Source organism: Centroberyx affinis, unplaced genomic scaffold (assembly GCF_046629955.1).
Source record: "Centroberyx affinis isolate AG114_WGS23_722 - 3 ecotype Tasmania unplaced genomic scaffold, CSIRO-AGI_Caff_v1 ptg000698l_1, whole genome shotgun sequence".
NCBI lineage: Eukaryota > Metazoa > Chordata > Actinopteri > Beryciformes > Berycidae > Centroberyx > Centroberyx affinis.
In genome coordinates this window covers 41,033-57,476 of record NW_027279317.1, presented here as the reverse complement: position 1 = coordinate 57,476, position 16,444 = coordinate 41,033, and the positions used below count along the sequence as shown (strand labels likewise).

General features: G+C 44.9%; 1 protein-coding gene across 1 annotated transcript in view; it reads left to right on the top strand.

Moving 5' to 3' along the window:
- The window catches only part of capn15 (calpain 15), a 32,077-nt gene extending 15,927 nt beyond the window's left edge, over nt 1-16,150 (top strand). Inside the window, exons 3-10 of the mRNA XM_071519469.1 lie at nt 4,428-4,636; nt 7,549-7,732; nt 8,447-8,670; nt 9,180-9,305; nt 10,614-10,766; nt 14,197-14,319; nt 14,829-15,064; nt 15,978-16,150. Of these exons, the coding sequence (XP_071375570.1) occupies nt 4,428-4,636; nt 7,549-7,732; nt 8,447-8,670; nt 9,180-9,305; nt 10,614-10,766; nt 14,197-14,319; nt 14,829-15,064; nt 15,978-16,150 (1,428 nt within the window). The remainder of the gene's footprint in view (nt 1-4,427; nt 4,637-7,548; nt 7,733-8,446; nt 8,671-9,179; nt 9,306-10,613; nt 10,767-14,196; nt 14,320-14,828; nt 15,065-15,977) is intronic.
- The last annotated feature ends 294 nt before the right edge of the window (nt 16,151-16,444 follow it).

Genomic DNA, 16,444 nt, shown 5'->3' with positions numbered 1-16,444 from the left:
GTTTGTTAGCTGGGTTTTAATCGGCCAGAGGGTGAATGTTTGTCCCCTAAATGAGCTGCATATACCAAGTGTCTCCTCTTGAGGTCCAAACTATAGCCTACCCTCAGTCACATGGAAGTGACTGTTCTGTTTCACGACTGTCTGTGAGTAACTCCTGGATTGGGAGGCTTCAATTAGGCCAGTCTTGTTGTTTGTCCTGAATAGGCTCTGCAGGGACGTTGTGTTTGTTTTGATTGCTGATGGTTTAGTTTGAGTCAGGCTTTCTATTACCCGTCCTCAGATGACACCAACCACAACTTACAATTCCTGTTTAGGAGGTTATTAGATTGCCTAATAGAATACGTCTTGTAATAGTGGACATATGTCTGTGATAAAAGCAACTTTGATCGCTCCAATTCTAATTGCACTTCAAAGTGAACTTTAATGCATCAATTTTACCCAACTATTAAAAGATCAGAAATGCGACACTTCTTTAACAGGCAGCAAAAGCTCTGAAGTCTTTTTCACGGTGTTGACCCCCATCATGAAACAATAGATTTTCATTAAGCGGCATAAATGTCAGTTAGGGAAGAGTTAATCAGAGGTGGGGGTTTTCTTAATGGAGAAAAACCTAATTACCCTTTTGTAATTACAAGCTAATCTTCTGATCGCAACACCTAATAAAATGACGTATTTTTACCTGCTCCAGTGCATTTAATGTCCAAAGATCAAGAAGTTGTTGAGGTCACTTGCACAGCTCTGATTGGTCTGATTCACAGTGTCACAGCTGTTTGGGGACACAGTGATGTCTTCCCTGGCAACCGTAGCGAGATGTAAGCATCCTCTCTACTGCTTCCCTTTTTATCACACCACTTCATGTTCACTTTGTCTCAGCAATGCTGAATGGCCTTTGAAAAGCCTACATTATGTTGTCATGAATATGCTATTTGGGGCTGTCAAAAGGGTTTATGTGAGACCAGTTGTTAGACTGCTAACACCATTGCAAATGAGACAAACCTGCTTGGACTAATTTAAACCTCAGGAGAAATGTGGGCATTGCAGAATCCAAATCTGTTCCCACTCCAGTCATTTTCTAATGACTCTCCTTTAGGTTTAGGCTTTTTTTCTTTGATTCCACTTGGGTGTCTGATATGTACCCACTGACTACTCTGCCACAGCACCTCTCGTGCCATGTTTACAATAGCATGAAGTGAGCTTTAGAATGCATTATTAATGTCTGCTCTGCAAGTTGCAGGGCTCACTGCCGGGAGCGTGGGAGGGAAGCTGGCTCAGTAGAAAGGAAGGATATTGGAGATCCCTCATCCCCACCCTACCCTCCTCTTCCTAATTTGACAACTACATTTTAGCTAGTTTTTCTCTTATCATCTTTCCTTTTCTCCTACAAATATTTTAGGCCTCCCTCTCTCTGCTTTGCCCCTCTGCGCTCTTCAAAGTATTTTCCCTCGTCATCTCCTTTTCATCCCGTCTCCCTCCATCACATCTACCCCCACGCTCATCCTGGTTTTTTTTTTCATCCTCTCTGCTAATATCTCAAACTATGCTTTCCCCCTGCCATCCACCGTACCCCATCCCAGCCCCATCCCACCCTCTCCACACGACTGCACTCAATCCTCCAGTGTAGCACTCAGTGTGTGTGTGGCTGGCTGTGTATGTGTGTGTGTGTGTGTGTGTGTGTGTGTGTGTGCACGCTAAGGTGAACACAGGGCTGGCCTATTTTTAGCAGCAGAGCCAGAGGAGAGAGGAGCAGCAATTATCCGCTTTCCTATAGTGAATGTAATCACTAACAGCATCAAATGCAGCTGCTTGGTTTTAGGGGTCAGAGAGATGGAGGGGGGTAAAATTGGTAAGCAAGAGGCACTCATCGCCTTGATCCATCTCCATCAGGGCATCATCATCACTTGGCTAGCACCAAAACACCGGGCCCTCAGTAGCACCAGTGATGAAATTATGTCAAATGATAAAGGCTATATGTGCATATACATGCAAGCAGACTCCACTCCAACCACGCAAAAAGAAAATGCAAGTTCAGTTTTACACTACATCTTTCTTTGTTCCAGTTGAAGTTCTCTTTCAGGTGAAATATAGCTATGTTAGTGGAGATTTGGTCCAGAATGCAGCATCAAAGAAGACCAAAAAGTAGGCGCTCTAGGTTGTTTGGAATATAGCCAGCCTGTGGATAATTTTTGTCCATGAGGGGACAAGACAATTTCTCCCCTTTGAGTGCTGCTTGTTTCTGCCTTCCTCTTTGCTTTTACTCTACTTTATGGGGTTTGAGAGCGAGAGGTGTCTGCTTGTTGCCAGTGCCCCAGAGTGTGTCCGCTCACTCACTGTGCCAAACGAGTAAACACCACTAACAGCCATCAGCACAGCTTGTGAACCGTAAAACCCAGCATGGTTGGAAACGTTTCTCTGTTCCCTCTCCATGTAAAACCTCTCTGGGAGCAACAAAAGGACACTACATAGCAACAGATTGACTCTCATTTGTTCTATTCCCCCTCTTTGTGTACCACTTGTTCCTCCAATTCTTTCCACATTTTGGATTTTTCCAAGGTTTTGGCTTGCACATTGGATCTGTCATGAGTCTCAACTGCCTGCAGTGACAGTATTGTACTACCTGTGACAGTGTAGTACGTGCCAGGCTGTACTGGCACGCTTTTGTTTTTGGTTCAATAAGTGTGCCACTGTCAAATCTGACTCTATGGTTCCTTGTCAAAAAAATTCCAGAGATCAATAGGTTGACTGTAACATCTAGATATCTAGCCACAAGCTTACTACGCTCAAAAAAGGCCTTGTATGCCTGCCAGTTCTCCATAGTCAGGGAGACGGCAGGGAAGCAGTGGGTTTTCTGAGCCCAGCGCTGAACTGGCTGAATGCGGTCTAGGGTTTCCATGCTGGCACGAGTCCAGGGGGGAGAATCGGAGACAGCAGCACCAGGTTCGCTCGATGAGGACAGCCAGCTAGACTAGCGCTGGCCATCACAACAGCTGGACCCCAACAGCTGGAAAGTGTGTTTGTATGTGCGTGCCTGTGCATGCTAGTCGTACTCTTCGACACTCCCATGGAAGAGTCACAGTCCACATTCTTGTATACAGTCCTGTGCTTTTGGCGAGAGGTATTAGTCTGAAGTCCAGTCCCTGCATGTGTCCAGGGCCAAACCTTTCCCCCCACTGCTGTGATAAATCCGCATTGGCCTCTTAAGTCCAACAGCAAATCAGGGTCATATATAAGCCAGTGAACTACAGAATCAGCCACACGCGGACCTCGGCCCGGTCAGTCCTCAGGGAGAATGATGGGCGGAAAAAGGGCCGGGGCAGGCAGGAAGGTGGGAGGGCGGGGAGGCAGCGTCCAAGTGATTTTGGCTGTCGGCTGATGCTGCAATGAGGAAACTGAATTGGATTGTGGGGGATGGCGACAAATCAATTCGCTCCACACCCACTGTGAGCCACCGGTGGGGCACCCACATTGCTCCCCCAGCCTCCCCAGCCTGCCTCAGGAAAGGACCGGCCAAGCCCACTTCTGACACCACGAATAGGAAACCGGATAGGGGTGCGTGTGTGGCTGTTTGCCCTCTCTGGTTTGTACAGGAGGGTTTTAGATGGGCAGATAGTGTGTCAGATAGGGTGTCTGGATCTGTTAGTGTATCCATGTAGTTCAGGTTCCTGTGTACAGTAGCCAGAGGTGCCTAGATTTCACAGGTCCTTTCAAAGTGTGATAATCCAATACGTCGTTTTATAAGATCAGAGAATATGTGAGGAAGTATAGTACTTCATCTGTTTGCAAGTGATTTGCATAGGTTCTGGATCCTGACTGATGTGTGTTGGCACATTTGCTGTCCTGCTGTGCACATGTATGATGCTGTGCTAACAGCGGGAAGTAATTCCCACTGTCACATGAATAAATTTGGGAGACAACGGTTTGTCCTTGTTCCTCCCAGCATCTGGTGCTCCTACGGTGGCCTGCGGGGTCTCAATTAATCATCATCCACCTGCAAAAGATGTCATATCAGAAATGTAGGCTAGGGGTTTTAAACAGTTTAATAGTCCTCAAAGCTCAAAGTGTCCTTCAAGCCTGCATAAGCCCTTTGAACAGCTTAAATTTTAAGTGCTCTCACCAACTCCTCTGGGCATGATTTAAAAAAAAAAAAAAAAAAAAGAGAGAGATTTGAGTTGTCAGATATGATCATTCTGTTCTTGTTTTCTCCTGATAATCTTGATTCTCATCATGTTTCTGAATTTTATTAAGTTATAGAATAAGAATGGAAGTCACCATGACCATATTGAATTTATTTTATATGAATGGGTTCAGTAGTCTAACTCTCTTTCTCTCACTCCTTTCCCTCTCTATCTCTCTGTCTCTCCTGCTCCCACTGTCTCGCTCTCTCTCCATCTCTCCTCCTTCCCTGTCTCCCTCTCTCTTTCCCCGTCCAGAACGTGGTGAACTTTGTGGACGACAGTTTCCCCCCCGGGCCGCGCTCTGTGGGCTTCCCCGAGGGTGACAGCGTGCAGCAACGAATCAAAAAGTGGCTCCGCCCCCACGAGATCAACTGCAGCAACTTCAAAGACCGAGGCGTCAAGTGGTCCGTCTTCCGCACGCCACGGCCCTCTGACATCCTGCAAGGCCTTCTGGGAAACTGCTGGTGAGGTGTCCAAACTGTACTTTGGGGACACACTGATAACACATTTGCACTGCCAATACCGATTCTAAAGTGCTAAACTATTGCCAAACTAGAAGTATTGGCCAATCCCAAGTACCAATCAGATCCATTACATTTACTGAACAAATAGATACAGGCCATTGATTTGGGGTCACTGGGTAAAAATTAGATATCATTATTTACCCCAGTTAAAGGCTCTAATTTGTGAAAAAGGTAGAAAAACAAGTAAATTGACCTTGATTTCTCACATGATCTCTAAGTATAGGGGGAAAATAGCCTAAAATAGCCTGCATCTATTGTTGTTGGTATCCATGCATCCTTAGCCTGTGTGTATGCATGTGTGAATCCCGGGACAAACAAACAAAGCCAAAGATCCCCGATGTGAAAGGCAATTTCTCATTCCATTCTGTTTCAGTCAGAAGTCAGTGGAATAGAAAACAGTCAACAGATAACACTTGAGGTCTGTGTGGTTTGTCAATGAGCCTACTGTAGATGAGCACCGCAGCCTGAAGCCAGTGGAGAGAGAGAGAGAGAGAGAGAGATGGAGACAGCGAGAGAAGGAGAGGGAAAGGGAGAGAGGCAGCGAAAGAGTAACTAAGGAAAAGGAGAAAGTGAGAAAGAACAGAAGAATAGAGAGAGAGAGAGAGAAGGGTTGAGTCGACAGATGTACAGATAGTATACCTGACAGGAAGATTATTCATGGGAATGTGTGTCTGGACACACGCTTTATCTCAGCGCCCTTGTTCTGTGTGTCCTTGGGGGGTGTGCGTATGCGTGTTGTCCTACACACACACATACACACATAACAAACAGTCGCTCACAAAGTTGTGCCCACACAACTTTCACTTCGTCACCCGCACACACCCATATGCGCGCACACACACACACACACACACACACACAAACATAGCTTATCAAAAATAACCCTCCCCAGAGCTGAATCCTCTCACTAGCGACAGGATGTAACCCAAATTCCTCCTCTTTGGCTGAATCTCTCTCTCTCTCTCTCTCTCTCTCTCTCTCTCTCTCTCTCTCTCTCTCTCTCTCTCTCTCTCTCTCTCTCTGTGAACACACACCACACACACACACACACACACACACACACACACACACACACTCTCTCTCTCACACACACCAACACACACGCACACAGATACACACGTCCTAAATAACCAGCAAACAGCCCAGCTCTGACCACCCAACCAATGAAAGCAGGAGTCTGCTGGTGTAAGAGCCAATCAGCCTCGTTGTTGAGTACGGCAGCGATACAAGTCGTCATTAGAGTCACATTACGCCACGGCTAATTGGATTTTGATTTGATTCTTTTTAGCCGATTGGTTTTTCATCAGTAGCTGAATGGGCCGATTGGCCCCGCTCAGCTGCCACTTGAACAGATGGAATATAGCTCTAATAATAAACATTTCCAACCAAACACAAAAGAGTTTCTATCAATCGTTAAATGGCTACTGCACTAAGGCACATGTGATGGGTGGACTTAAAGGGATATTCCTCTCAGAAAGATCTGTTGATATATTGAGCCTACAGTCAGTGGTGGTGCTAACTCAGTGAGCTAAAGTTAAGCCATGTTGTTTGAACATGGCTTAATATGGTGGCCAATACATATATATGCAGAATCAGAAGCTGACAGAACTGTTCCTTTTCTTGGCATTCATTTTTCAATGTTAAATCTTTTATGACAGTGATGAGTCAGCAGCAAATATAAACAATTTTTAGCTCACTGTCCCAACATTTCCATTGTTGGCAGTCAATTCAACAGCCTTGTATGATTTTCAGCATCTCTTTCTACATTCTCAAATGAGCTAATGTTCACTTAAAAGTAGTGTTGATGAATATTTTGGCTGAAGTGTCCCTTTTAAGTGTGTTTGAGTCCCATGTGTCCCCAGTCGCTCTGGTGAGGAATTTGCATTTTCTGATGAATCTGGATTTTGATTAACAAATTTTTGATTAAGCTAATTAGGGGAGGCGAGTCAGTTTGTCTTTGCTGTGGGGTAAATTAACAGTAATGGGGAGGTAACCAGAAGGCACAGAAGCTTGACTCATCGAATGTGATTGATTTTCAATGAGGGCAAATTATGCAAAAAAAAGTGAAAATAGTTTCATAACTGCTCAAGGCACCTTGTGAAGCAGGATTTAATTCAGGTTTTAATTACACATTTACAGATTAATGGCTGCTTGTCTGTCTGTGTCTTTGTCTGTGCTTCTTTTTGTTCGTCTCTCTGATTGTCTGTCAGTCTACATTCCTTCGACCTCCCTCCTTTTTACATGTCAGCCTGTCTTTGTTTCTAAAGTGGGCATCCATCCAGCCGTCTTTCTGCCTACCAGTATCTCTCCTGTCCATTCATCCATTCATCCATCTATCATTCTACTAGTATCTCTCTCATCCATCCACCCAGCCGTGCCGATCACCTGGCCATTTATGTCTTCTCATCTCCATTTGTCTCTGTGCTTGATTCAGTCGCTGGCTTTGCACTTTGTTTCTATCCCTCCACTCATCTATCCTTCCATCCTTCCATTGACTGTCGTTATCGGCTTCAATGCCTTTTGTCTCACCTCTCCGCTCTCTCTCTTCTTCTTCTCTTCCTCTTCTGTTCCTTCTTGCTACCTTCTGTCTATCCCTCCATCCTTTCCTCCCTCCATTGCACCTCACCCATTCCTTCCTCAACCTTTTCTTCTTCTCTCATCCTTCAATCCCTCTCACACTCCTCCCTGTTCTCCTTCCCTGTGTCCCTTGTACCCTTCCACCCCTCCTCTTCCACATCATCCACTCCCTTTCCTCCCTCCACTCCCCTCTCTCTGTCTCTCTTCTCTCGCAACTCTGTCTTTGTCAACCTCCCCTCTCCCTCACCTGTTTCCTCTCCTCTCTCCTCCCCCAGGTTCCTGAGTGCGCTGGCGGTGCTGGCGGAGCGTCCCGAGCTGGTGGAGAGGGTGATGATCACCAGGACCATCTGCCCAGAGGGAGCCTACCAGGTTCGGTTGTGTAAGGACGGGACCTGGACCACGGTGCTGGTGGACGACATGCTGCCCTGTGACGACTACGGCTACCTGCTCTTCTCCCAGGTCAGCGAGGAGGGAGGGGTGTGGGGAATCATGGAGGGAAGGATGGAGGAATTAATGCTCTCTGATCCAATATAAACCTGTACATTTAATAACACCATATACCCTGACATAGGTTGTCCTCTGTTCTGTGTGTTTGCCTCTAAGTAAACACTTGGGTCACAGTCAACCAGTTGAGAACCATTACCTTAAATCAATCAATCAATCAATCAGTCAATCAATCAGTCAAATACTTAATTCATCCCTCAAGGGGCAATTCAAGGCAATGAGTTCATAAACAACAGGGGACCACGATATACAATCATTCATACACATATAGACAAGAAGAAAGCAAGATATAAAATAGATAGATATTAAAAAAAAAAATACAAATAAAAAATGCCTAGGTCACAAGATAATAAATACTATCCAATTCTGTCCAGTCCAGAGGAAAGTGCACATGCATTTATCAGTCTATATGCTGTGTGAGAAGACCATTCCTTTTACATTTACTGTTCACAAGTTTCTGGAATAAAACCAGACTTTCTTCTGTTTTCTAAAGCGCATTCCTGAAGGCATCAGTACAAAAGACTCATGGAAAACATGTATAGGGTTATTGAAAATAGCATATGCCTTTTTGACTTTGAACAAATCATCATGTTACAAATGTACCTCTGTTGATGAGTCACACCCAGACTGTCATGTGACTGTTCCCGCTTTCTCTCCCCGTCACCTCAGGCCCAGCGGAAGCAGCTGTGGGTGGCGCTGATCGAGAAGGCGCTGGCCAAGCTCCATGGCTCCTACTTTGCCCTGCAGGCAGGGCGCGCCATCGAGGGCCTGGCCACGCTGACGGGGGCTCCCTGCGACTCCCTGATGCTCCAGGTCAGCTCCACCAACCCACGGGAGGAGCCCATCGACACCGACCTCATCTGGGCCAAGATGCTTAGCTCCAAGGAGGCTGGGTGAGAGCAGGATCCCCGGGAATCATGGAATTATGGAAAAATTGTACTGGATGTTTCTGTCTGTCTAAAATCCCCAAGTGTGGGATACCATGGTGGATCAGCGGGCTAAGGCACATACTTTCTGCTGGCAATGCTGTTACTTTGAATACAGATTTACAGCCTTTGTTACATGGTATCAGCTGTCACTCATTCTCCCTCCCTTCTTTACTGTAAATCTCCACTGTGTCAAATCAAACAGAAATACATACATGCATACATACATATGAAATAGATTGGTGTCTTTGTATGATATGCATTATGTAAAGCAGATCAAAAGAAATAGGCAGAGTTGGGAATAATATGTACAGGCTTTAGTTATCTCCATTCCCGTTCATTTCTACCAGTGCAATGTCAGAATGGAAATTTCAAATGGAAAGTAAGTGTAAGTGTAATTGTATTGAATGAACCTCTGGCCTACAGAATATATTTGTCAGAAGCTTGACTGACTGTGGATTGTGTGTGTCTGCCAGGTTTCTGATGGGTGCGTCGTGCGGAGGGGGAAACATGAAGGTGGACGATGTTGTTTACGAGTCTCTGGGTCTCCGGCCTCGCCACGCCTATTCCATCCTGGACGTGCGAGACGTACAGGGCTACAGGTAGGAATGGGCAGTGGGAGGCGCATGAGCTGGAGCGATCAGCTGGCTGTTTATGACTTTTCGTCTTTCCGTCTGCTTCTCTTTGCTCTATGTTTCTATCCCTCCCTTCTTCCATCTGTCCATGCTGACTGACCATGTTGTTATTTGCTTCACTGTCTGATGTTTCTCTCAGTACATCCGTCTATCTCCACCCTTCTATCTCTCCTCTTCTCCCTCCCTCCTCCTGCGCTGAGGAGATTTGTAAAGCACATACATTTGTGATGGACTATCAAATTATTCTGTCTTTGGCCATTTATAAGGTGTTAAAATACACACACACACACACACACACACACACACTTGTTGTGCGAAACATTACGGCCACCTTTGTAAAAGTGAGTGACACTCCATTTGCACAGTCCGTGTCTCAGTTGTGTCAAGGCTGAAAAATATTTCTTTAATCTGTCCCCTCCCCTTCATCTACATCTCCCATTCATAACTGCAGTGGATTTAATAGGTGAAAGCAATGAATCATAGCTTTCACCGACATTGACCTTGGCAGTCTATTTCATGGAAAGAAAGGGTGAGATTCTGTACACTCTGTTCATAAGTCGGTCGATTCCTAACCTATCCCTGCCTCAGTTGTAAAGCTATGTAACATATATTTTTATATTAATGAAAAGCTGTCTTTACATCAGCATTAATGGAAAACACGTGTTCTGATTGTGAAGACATTTTGTCGAATGATTCATAGGTAAAAGGGGTGGGGCTGCAAGCGTAAAGCAAGAAGGGGATTAATGCCAATAAAGTACAGTTTGATCACTTTGATCAGGTTTAGCATTGTGAGTCCACAATGGATGCTACTTCTATCCTACCTGTGAGAGGAACTTGAGAGTAGCTGTAAGTCCCAGATGTAATTTGCTCAGGAGCCACGCACAGCCACTTTAATTTACCACCATAAAGCAATCAGACTGGGAGATTGGGCCACAGCACTTGATCTAAAATGAGTCGGAGTCCTCCTGTTAGGAGCCGGCGGAGAGGAAAAGCAGCTAGGAAACAGCGATTCAACAGCATTTTTTTTTTTTTTGGAGGGGGACACATGGTGTTCCATCATACCTCCTGAGTTTTTACACCGTAGGTAAAAGGCAGTAAAATTAAATGGGTTGTTAAAAAGTAGGCAATCATCCATAAGAAGGGGAATCTGACTCTGCAGAGATTATGATGCTCTGTTGACTGAAAGCTGTTCTCACCTCTACTGGATTCTCTGTGCCCCCCTCCCTGTCTGTCTATCTGTCTCTCCCCCTCCTCACCCCCCCCCCTCCTCCCCAGGTTGTTGCGGCTGCGTAACCCATGGGGTCGCTTCTCCTGGAACGGCAGCTGGTCGGACGAGTGGGCCGACTGGCCGCAGCACCTGCGGCATGAGCTGATGGCCCACGGCAGCAGTGAGGGCGTCTTCTGGATGGAATACACCGACTTTATCAAGTAAGAAGAACCCTGTTTGTACAAGTGAAAGGTGTGGCTTTGCACATCTGGTTTCCAAAAGAGGTCTAGCTGAAGAGATTATTTTATTTTGTAGTTGTAGTAGTGTATACTGAATCTGACTGAATCTCTCTTTGGTCCATCACCTCTGGCAATGATGGGTCAAAGCAATTTTCAAAGCAATATATATTAGATGTCTTGATATGTATCGCTTATTTTTACAAGAACAAATGCAACCACAAAGAGCTGGTGGCATCACAATATCTTAAAGTGCTAATCCACACATTCCTCATGTTTTTGATTTTGGCGACAGCTTTGGTGATAAATGCTCATTGCTTTGGTGTTTTTGCACTGCACTTTCCAGAGATCATGTGATTACTTTGCCAGTACTGTGACGTCTTTTTCCCTTGGTTCCTCCGTTGATGAAGTTTGAGTGTCTGTAGGTGGCGCTCTTTCTTCCTCTTCTGTCTGTTCAGCCATGGTGGCTCATGCTAACTTCCAAGTTCTTCTCCTAATTATTCCAAACAGACTGTGCTGTTGCTGCTTTCACTAACTGTGTGTAGGTTGAATAACTGCTGTGTTATATCAGTCCGTGATAAAGTGTAGTAAAACAAACATTTATTTATGTGAAAGTGTTGTGGATGCTATTTTTTTCTGAAAGAGCAAATTTAGAAGCATTTTTCTTGCGCAATGTGACAAGTGACAGAAGTTTGAAATGTCCTTTGATTGTGCCGTGATGTACATGATGTGCTCAGAGTGATGGATAGCTTAGTAATCTCATGCCTCTTCGGATTTCACTGACCATCTGGTATTGACACCACACTGTGTGACTGGGTTCCATAACACCACACACTGGTGTTATGGAATAGTGGTGTTTTTTTCTTGTTGTTGTTGTTGTGGTTGCTCTGGTTGCCAGGGATTTGGAAGGCAGAAGCTTCGACTTGTCATGCCTCACTGTCTGTTTTGTCATATTAGATTTATCCTGTCATTCAGTCACACACGTAGCATGGTGTATTGACTTCACTGTCTTTCTGTCTTTCTGTCTGTTCGCCTGCGTGCCAGCATGTCTTTCCCTTCAATTAAATGAGCATTGCAATGTTCAGTGACCTTGTAGAGGCCTATAACATTATATCTGCCTGTAATGTAATAAACACCAATAATACAACTAAATTTAATAAAGCCTGTACCATAACAAAAAGCCAATAATGTAATACAATTTTGAAACTATAGTATAGCACCTTCACCAACAACGTAGTAACTATTACATTATCGACTGGTTAATACATTGCTGAATGATGTAATAGCATCAACCAATAATGTGATAACACCCCTAAAACTCTTTCATTGTCTCTTCCACATCAAGTAACACCAACAGTAATATTCAGTTGGACTAAATGTGTATATTTTGAGTAAATAACTTGATATTCACTCTTCTATTGCAGAATGTTCTTGTGGACAGACCACATTTAAGCCTTTTTCTCTTTGCTAAAAAAAAAGCTTTCTCTTACAGTACTGTCAGCAAAGCATCATCTAATTAATCTTTTGGGTGATGTCAAAGAGTCCACCGGGTGTGTGTGTGAGTGTGTGTGTGTCAGTCTGTCTGTTCAGTTATTAATGTCCCTCCTGTCTATCATATGAGAACTGCAATAAGCCCAGGAGCAGCGATCTGTCTGTCCTCCTCAAACCTGAGAGTTGTGATTGGCCTGGAGGAGTATCCCATCTGTCTTCTGTCTCCTTATTGTTCTCTCTGACAATCAAATTATCTTGGAGCTTTGCAGTTGGATAGGAGGACTTGACACACCTACAGCCTGTCTCTGCCCTGGCTTGTTTTAGTGTGGAAAAAGAAAAGGGCACAGCGGTAGGCTCGCTGGACACATTGACAAGGCCCTTATGAGGCCACTTCTAAATCAAGAGGATAAACAAGACTGATGTTGATTATTAATAAGATGTCAGAAAGGATATCCCAACTTGCTTCTCCTGTTATTTCAAAGAGAGGGAGTGGGAGTACACAGACGCTAAGAAAGTTTCAACAGCAGGAGCACCTGACCTACCATACCTCTCTCTCAATATCAAAAACAACTCTTTAACTACAGCATAGCCCCCCCCCTCCCTCTCTCCCTCTCTCTCTCCTCCCTTATTGTCATGAAGACAAAAGCAAGATATATAATAGTTGTCAGACCACGGGAGGTTAGGAATTGATGAAACGACGAAAAACAGTCTGAAAGGGAGGAAGAGAATGTCTCATGGGGGCTCTGTCTTTTGAAGAGGAAGGTCTGATAGTTAGCGAGGTAAATGGTTTTTGTATGCCAGCATCCTCAGAGGCTGTGCCAGTGTTAAAAGAGCTGCCTTTGATGCATACAGATGTACTGAGCTCATGACAGTAGGAAGTCAGCCGGTCAAACTGTGGGTTTGTCGGGAGATAAGGTCCTTATGCAGTGGATGTGAATTTGATCATTTCTAGATCTTGAAAAGCTTGGACATTGTATAAAACATCTAGGAGAAGCATAAAATATTCTGTCATTATATCCTAGTATACACAGGCCCACACATTTTATTTAGACCGTGACCTGCTATCTTTTTTACATATTGAAATATTTGTTGGTGTGAAGAATAACTGTCACCTATAGAGGGCTATTGCCTAGCTGATAGACACACTGCCCACACTATCAACACACACACCATATACTCAACACTGACAAAAAGCTTCAAATCCAGTCAAGAAGTACAGTTTGGAAATGTATGAATGTGTTGAAATGAGACTATTGTGTGTGCATACCAAAAGAAGTGTGTGTCTCTGTGCTCATGTATGTGTTGGTTTTAGGATAGACAGTAGTTTATGGCCATCACATAGACATGTTGGTATGTTTAAAAGTAACATTTGGCACTATATATAGTTCTGTACTAACGGGGGCAGGTATATGTGCCTTTGAGTGTACAGCCACGTTAAACCATCAGGCAGTGACACTTCTGTAGACAGACATCGTGAAAGTGTATGCACACACAGATACACACACACAGGCTTTCGTACTAGGATGCTTTATATAGACTACATGGCATTTTGAATCCTAACAGATTGTGAAAAGCGAAAGCATTTCACACTAAACAACAGACTTAGCAGATTTCTAGTCTCTCTGCCGTACAGGAAACACCAACTTGAAGACGAGCTCGGTACAGGGATCACACATTTGATGACAAGGAGCATCACGTATAACACAAAGCGTCTGTGATGGGTTTCAATAACAGTCATGTAATACTGGCTGGAGTCTTACAGCACAGTTTCAGTCTGATTGCAGCTTCACAGGCCAAATGCATTGTTTTCCAGTTCGCCAAGGAAATATCCTTTGCTTCTAGCTCATCTCCTGTATCTCTCCTCTCCTCTCCCTGTCCTCCCCCAGGTACTTTGACTCGGTGGACATCTGTAAGATCCACTCAGACTGGCTGAGGTGCGGCTGCAGGGCTGCTTCCCCAGCAAGGCCAGCGGGCCGGTCACCGTCACGGCCCTCACCGTGCTGGAGAGGACGGCGCTGGAGTTCGCTCTCTTCCAGGAGGGAAGCAGGTAAACGGGAAAACCGGACAGCCACCAACATTTTCACCTCATAGTCTTGGCAAGCTGGCTTTATAAGGAAATTTGAGACATTTTTTGGCAATGCAACACCTCGACCAAGTGCTAAGTCAAAGGCGCTGTTTTTAAAAATGCAAAAACATTATTGAACCTGTGTCTCTCTCTTTGTCTCTCTCTCCTATTGCTGTCTCTCCCCCACTCCTTCCCTCCTCTCCTTCCACTTTCTCTCTCCCTCCTTCCCTTCCTCCTCTCCTTCCTCTCTCTTTCTTCCTCCATTCCTTTCCTCGCTCTCTCTCTCACCCTCCTTCCCTTCCTTCCTCTCCCCCTCTCTCTCTTTTCCCTTCCCCTTTTTCCCTTCCCTCCCTTCCTTTTCTTCCTCACTATCTCTCCCTCCCGGTCTGCCTCATTCCCTCTCCCTCCCTCCCTTTCCCTGTTTCTTTCTCTTTCCCTCCCTCCCACCCTCCCCCCCCCCCCCCCCCCTCTCCCTCCTCTCCCTCCTCCAGGCGTTCGGACACGGCCGACAGCCACCTACTGGACCTGTGCATCATGGTTTTCCGCGCCTCCTTCGGCAGCGGCAACAAGCTGACGCTGGGCCGCCTGCTGGCCCACAGCAAGCGAGCAGTGAAGAAGTTTGTGGGCTGCGATGTGATGCTGGAGCCGGGGGAGTACGCCGTCGTCTGCTGCGCCTTCAACCACTGGCAGATGAACGTCAGCGGGTCAGGAGGTCCACCCACACCCAGTAGGTGTACAGGCGCAGTGTATACAGTACAAGCATTAACATGAACCAGTGTGGGAAAAACTATGTCTGTGATTTTCATGTCCTTACTTGAACTGAAGGTTTCGCAACCCTTATGAAACTTACAAAACCCCATTCAAAACCCATGATAACATTTTGAAAATAGATAGATGAATATAGGTAAATTAAGATACAAGGGTTTTAGTGTATTACTGTATGTAACAGTTGGGATTCAAATCCAGGTCTCCCACACAGAAAACTATCCTCTTCCAGGTAAGCCGACAGTCCACCTAAGGAATCTATTTTGGCTTCCATTGTCACAGACAGGACTGCTCTACATATACACAGAGGCAATACATTTACAGTGTGTCTATATACAGTGTATATACAGTATATACAAAAAGTGAACCCCATAATGCATATAAACAGACATCTGTAGACATCTGTACACTCACAAACCCACTCAACACACCACACACATACAGTATAGTACACACAATTACACAAATGCATACAGTATATTGAACAGTGATTAGAAAGGATAAGTGGATTTTTCTCAATCTGCTTCTAATACCAGCTATACTGTTCAAATTTGTTTCAACGCGAAACAGTCTTATGCATGTGTTACCTTCGGAAAATATCTATGGGCAAGTTGCTATGATGCAGATATCCAGAATCACTTGCAGTGTAAGGACAGTAGAAACTGTTTGTGAATCCCATAATTGCAAGCAACCTACTGAAGAATAAGTGTAAAGGACAATAAAACAATGCTGGAAAAGTCTTTGCCAAGTCATTTTTGAATGCTTACTAAACGATAACGAAGTAGTTCTGTGGACTTTCAAGCATAGTTGTTAGTTTTTTTGTTTACATTATGAAGATATTTATTATCAAACTCATGCCTGTGTCCGTTCCACAGTCTCCAGCCCCACCAGCGGAGCGGCCCGACGGCCGAGCCAGGACTTCCCCGGCTACATCCTGGCCATCTACAGCTCCCGGCAGGTGATGGTGGAGCAGGTGGAGGCCACCGCCACCACGCTGGCCGACGCCATCATCCTGCTCACCGAAAACAAAGGCGAGAGGCACGAGTGAACACACACACACACACACACACACACACACACACACACATATAGCCTCTCAACTGGGACTTGGGATGAGCAAGGTGAAACACACCACCTTATAGTTCTATTAAATGCAGGGCTTAAAGACCTCCAAAAACTCCATGTTGGTTTTTGTTTTTGATGCGTTTTATCCAATCATATTCAGCGAAGAAAAGCAATATTTTACATTTACCAATGGAATGCGAGTAAGTTTTTTTTTTATCCAATGAACAGCAAGCTACTTTCTATCACAATGTGGCACCGATTCCGTGGTGTAGCACAG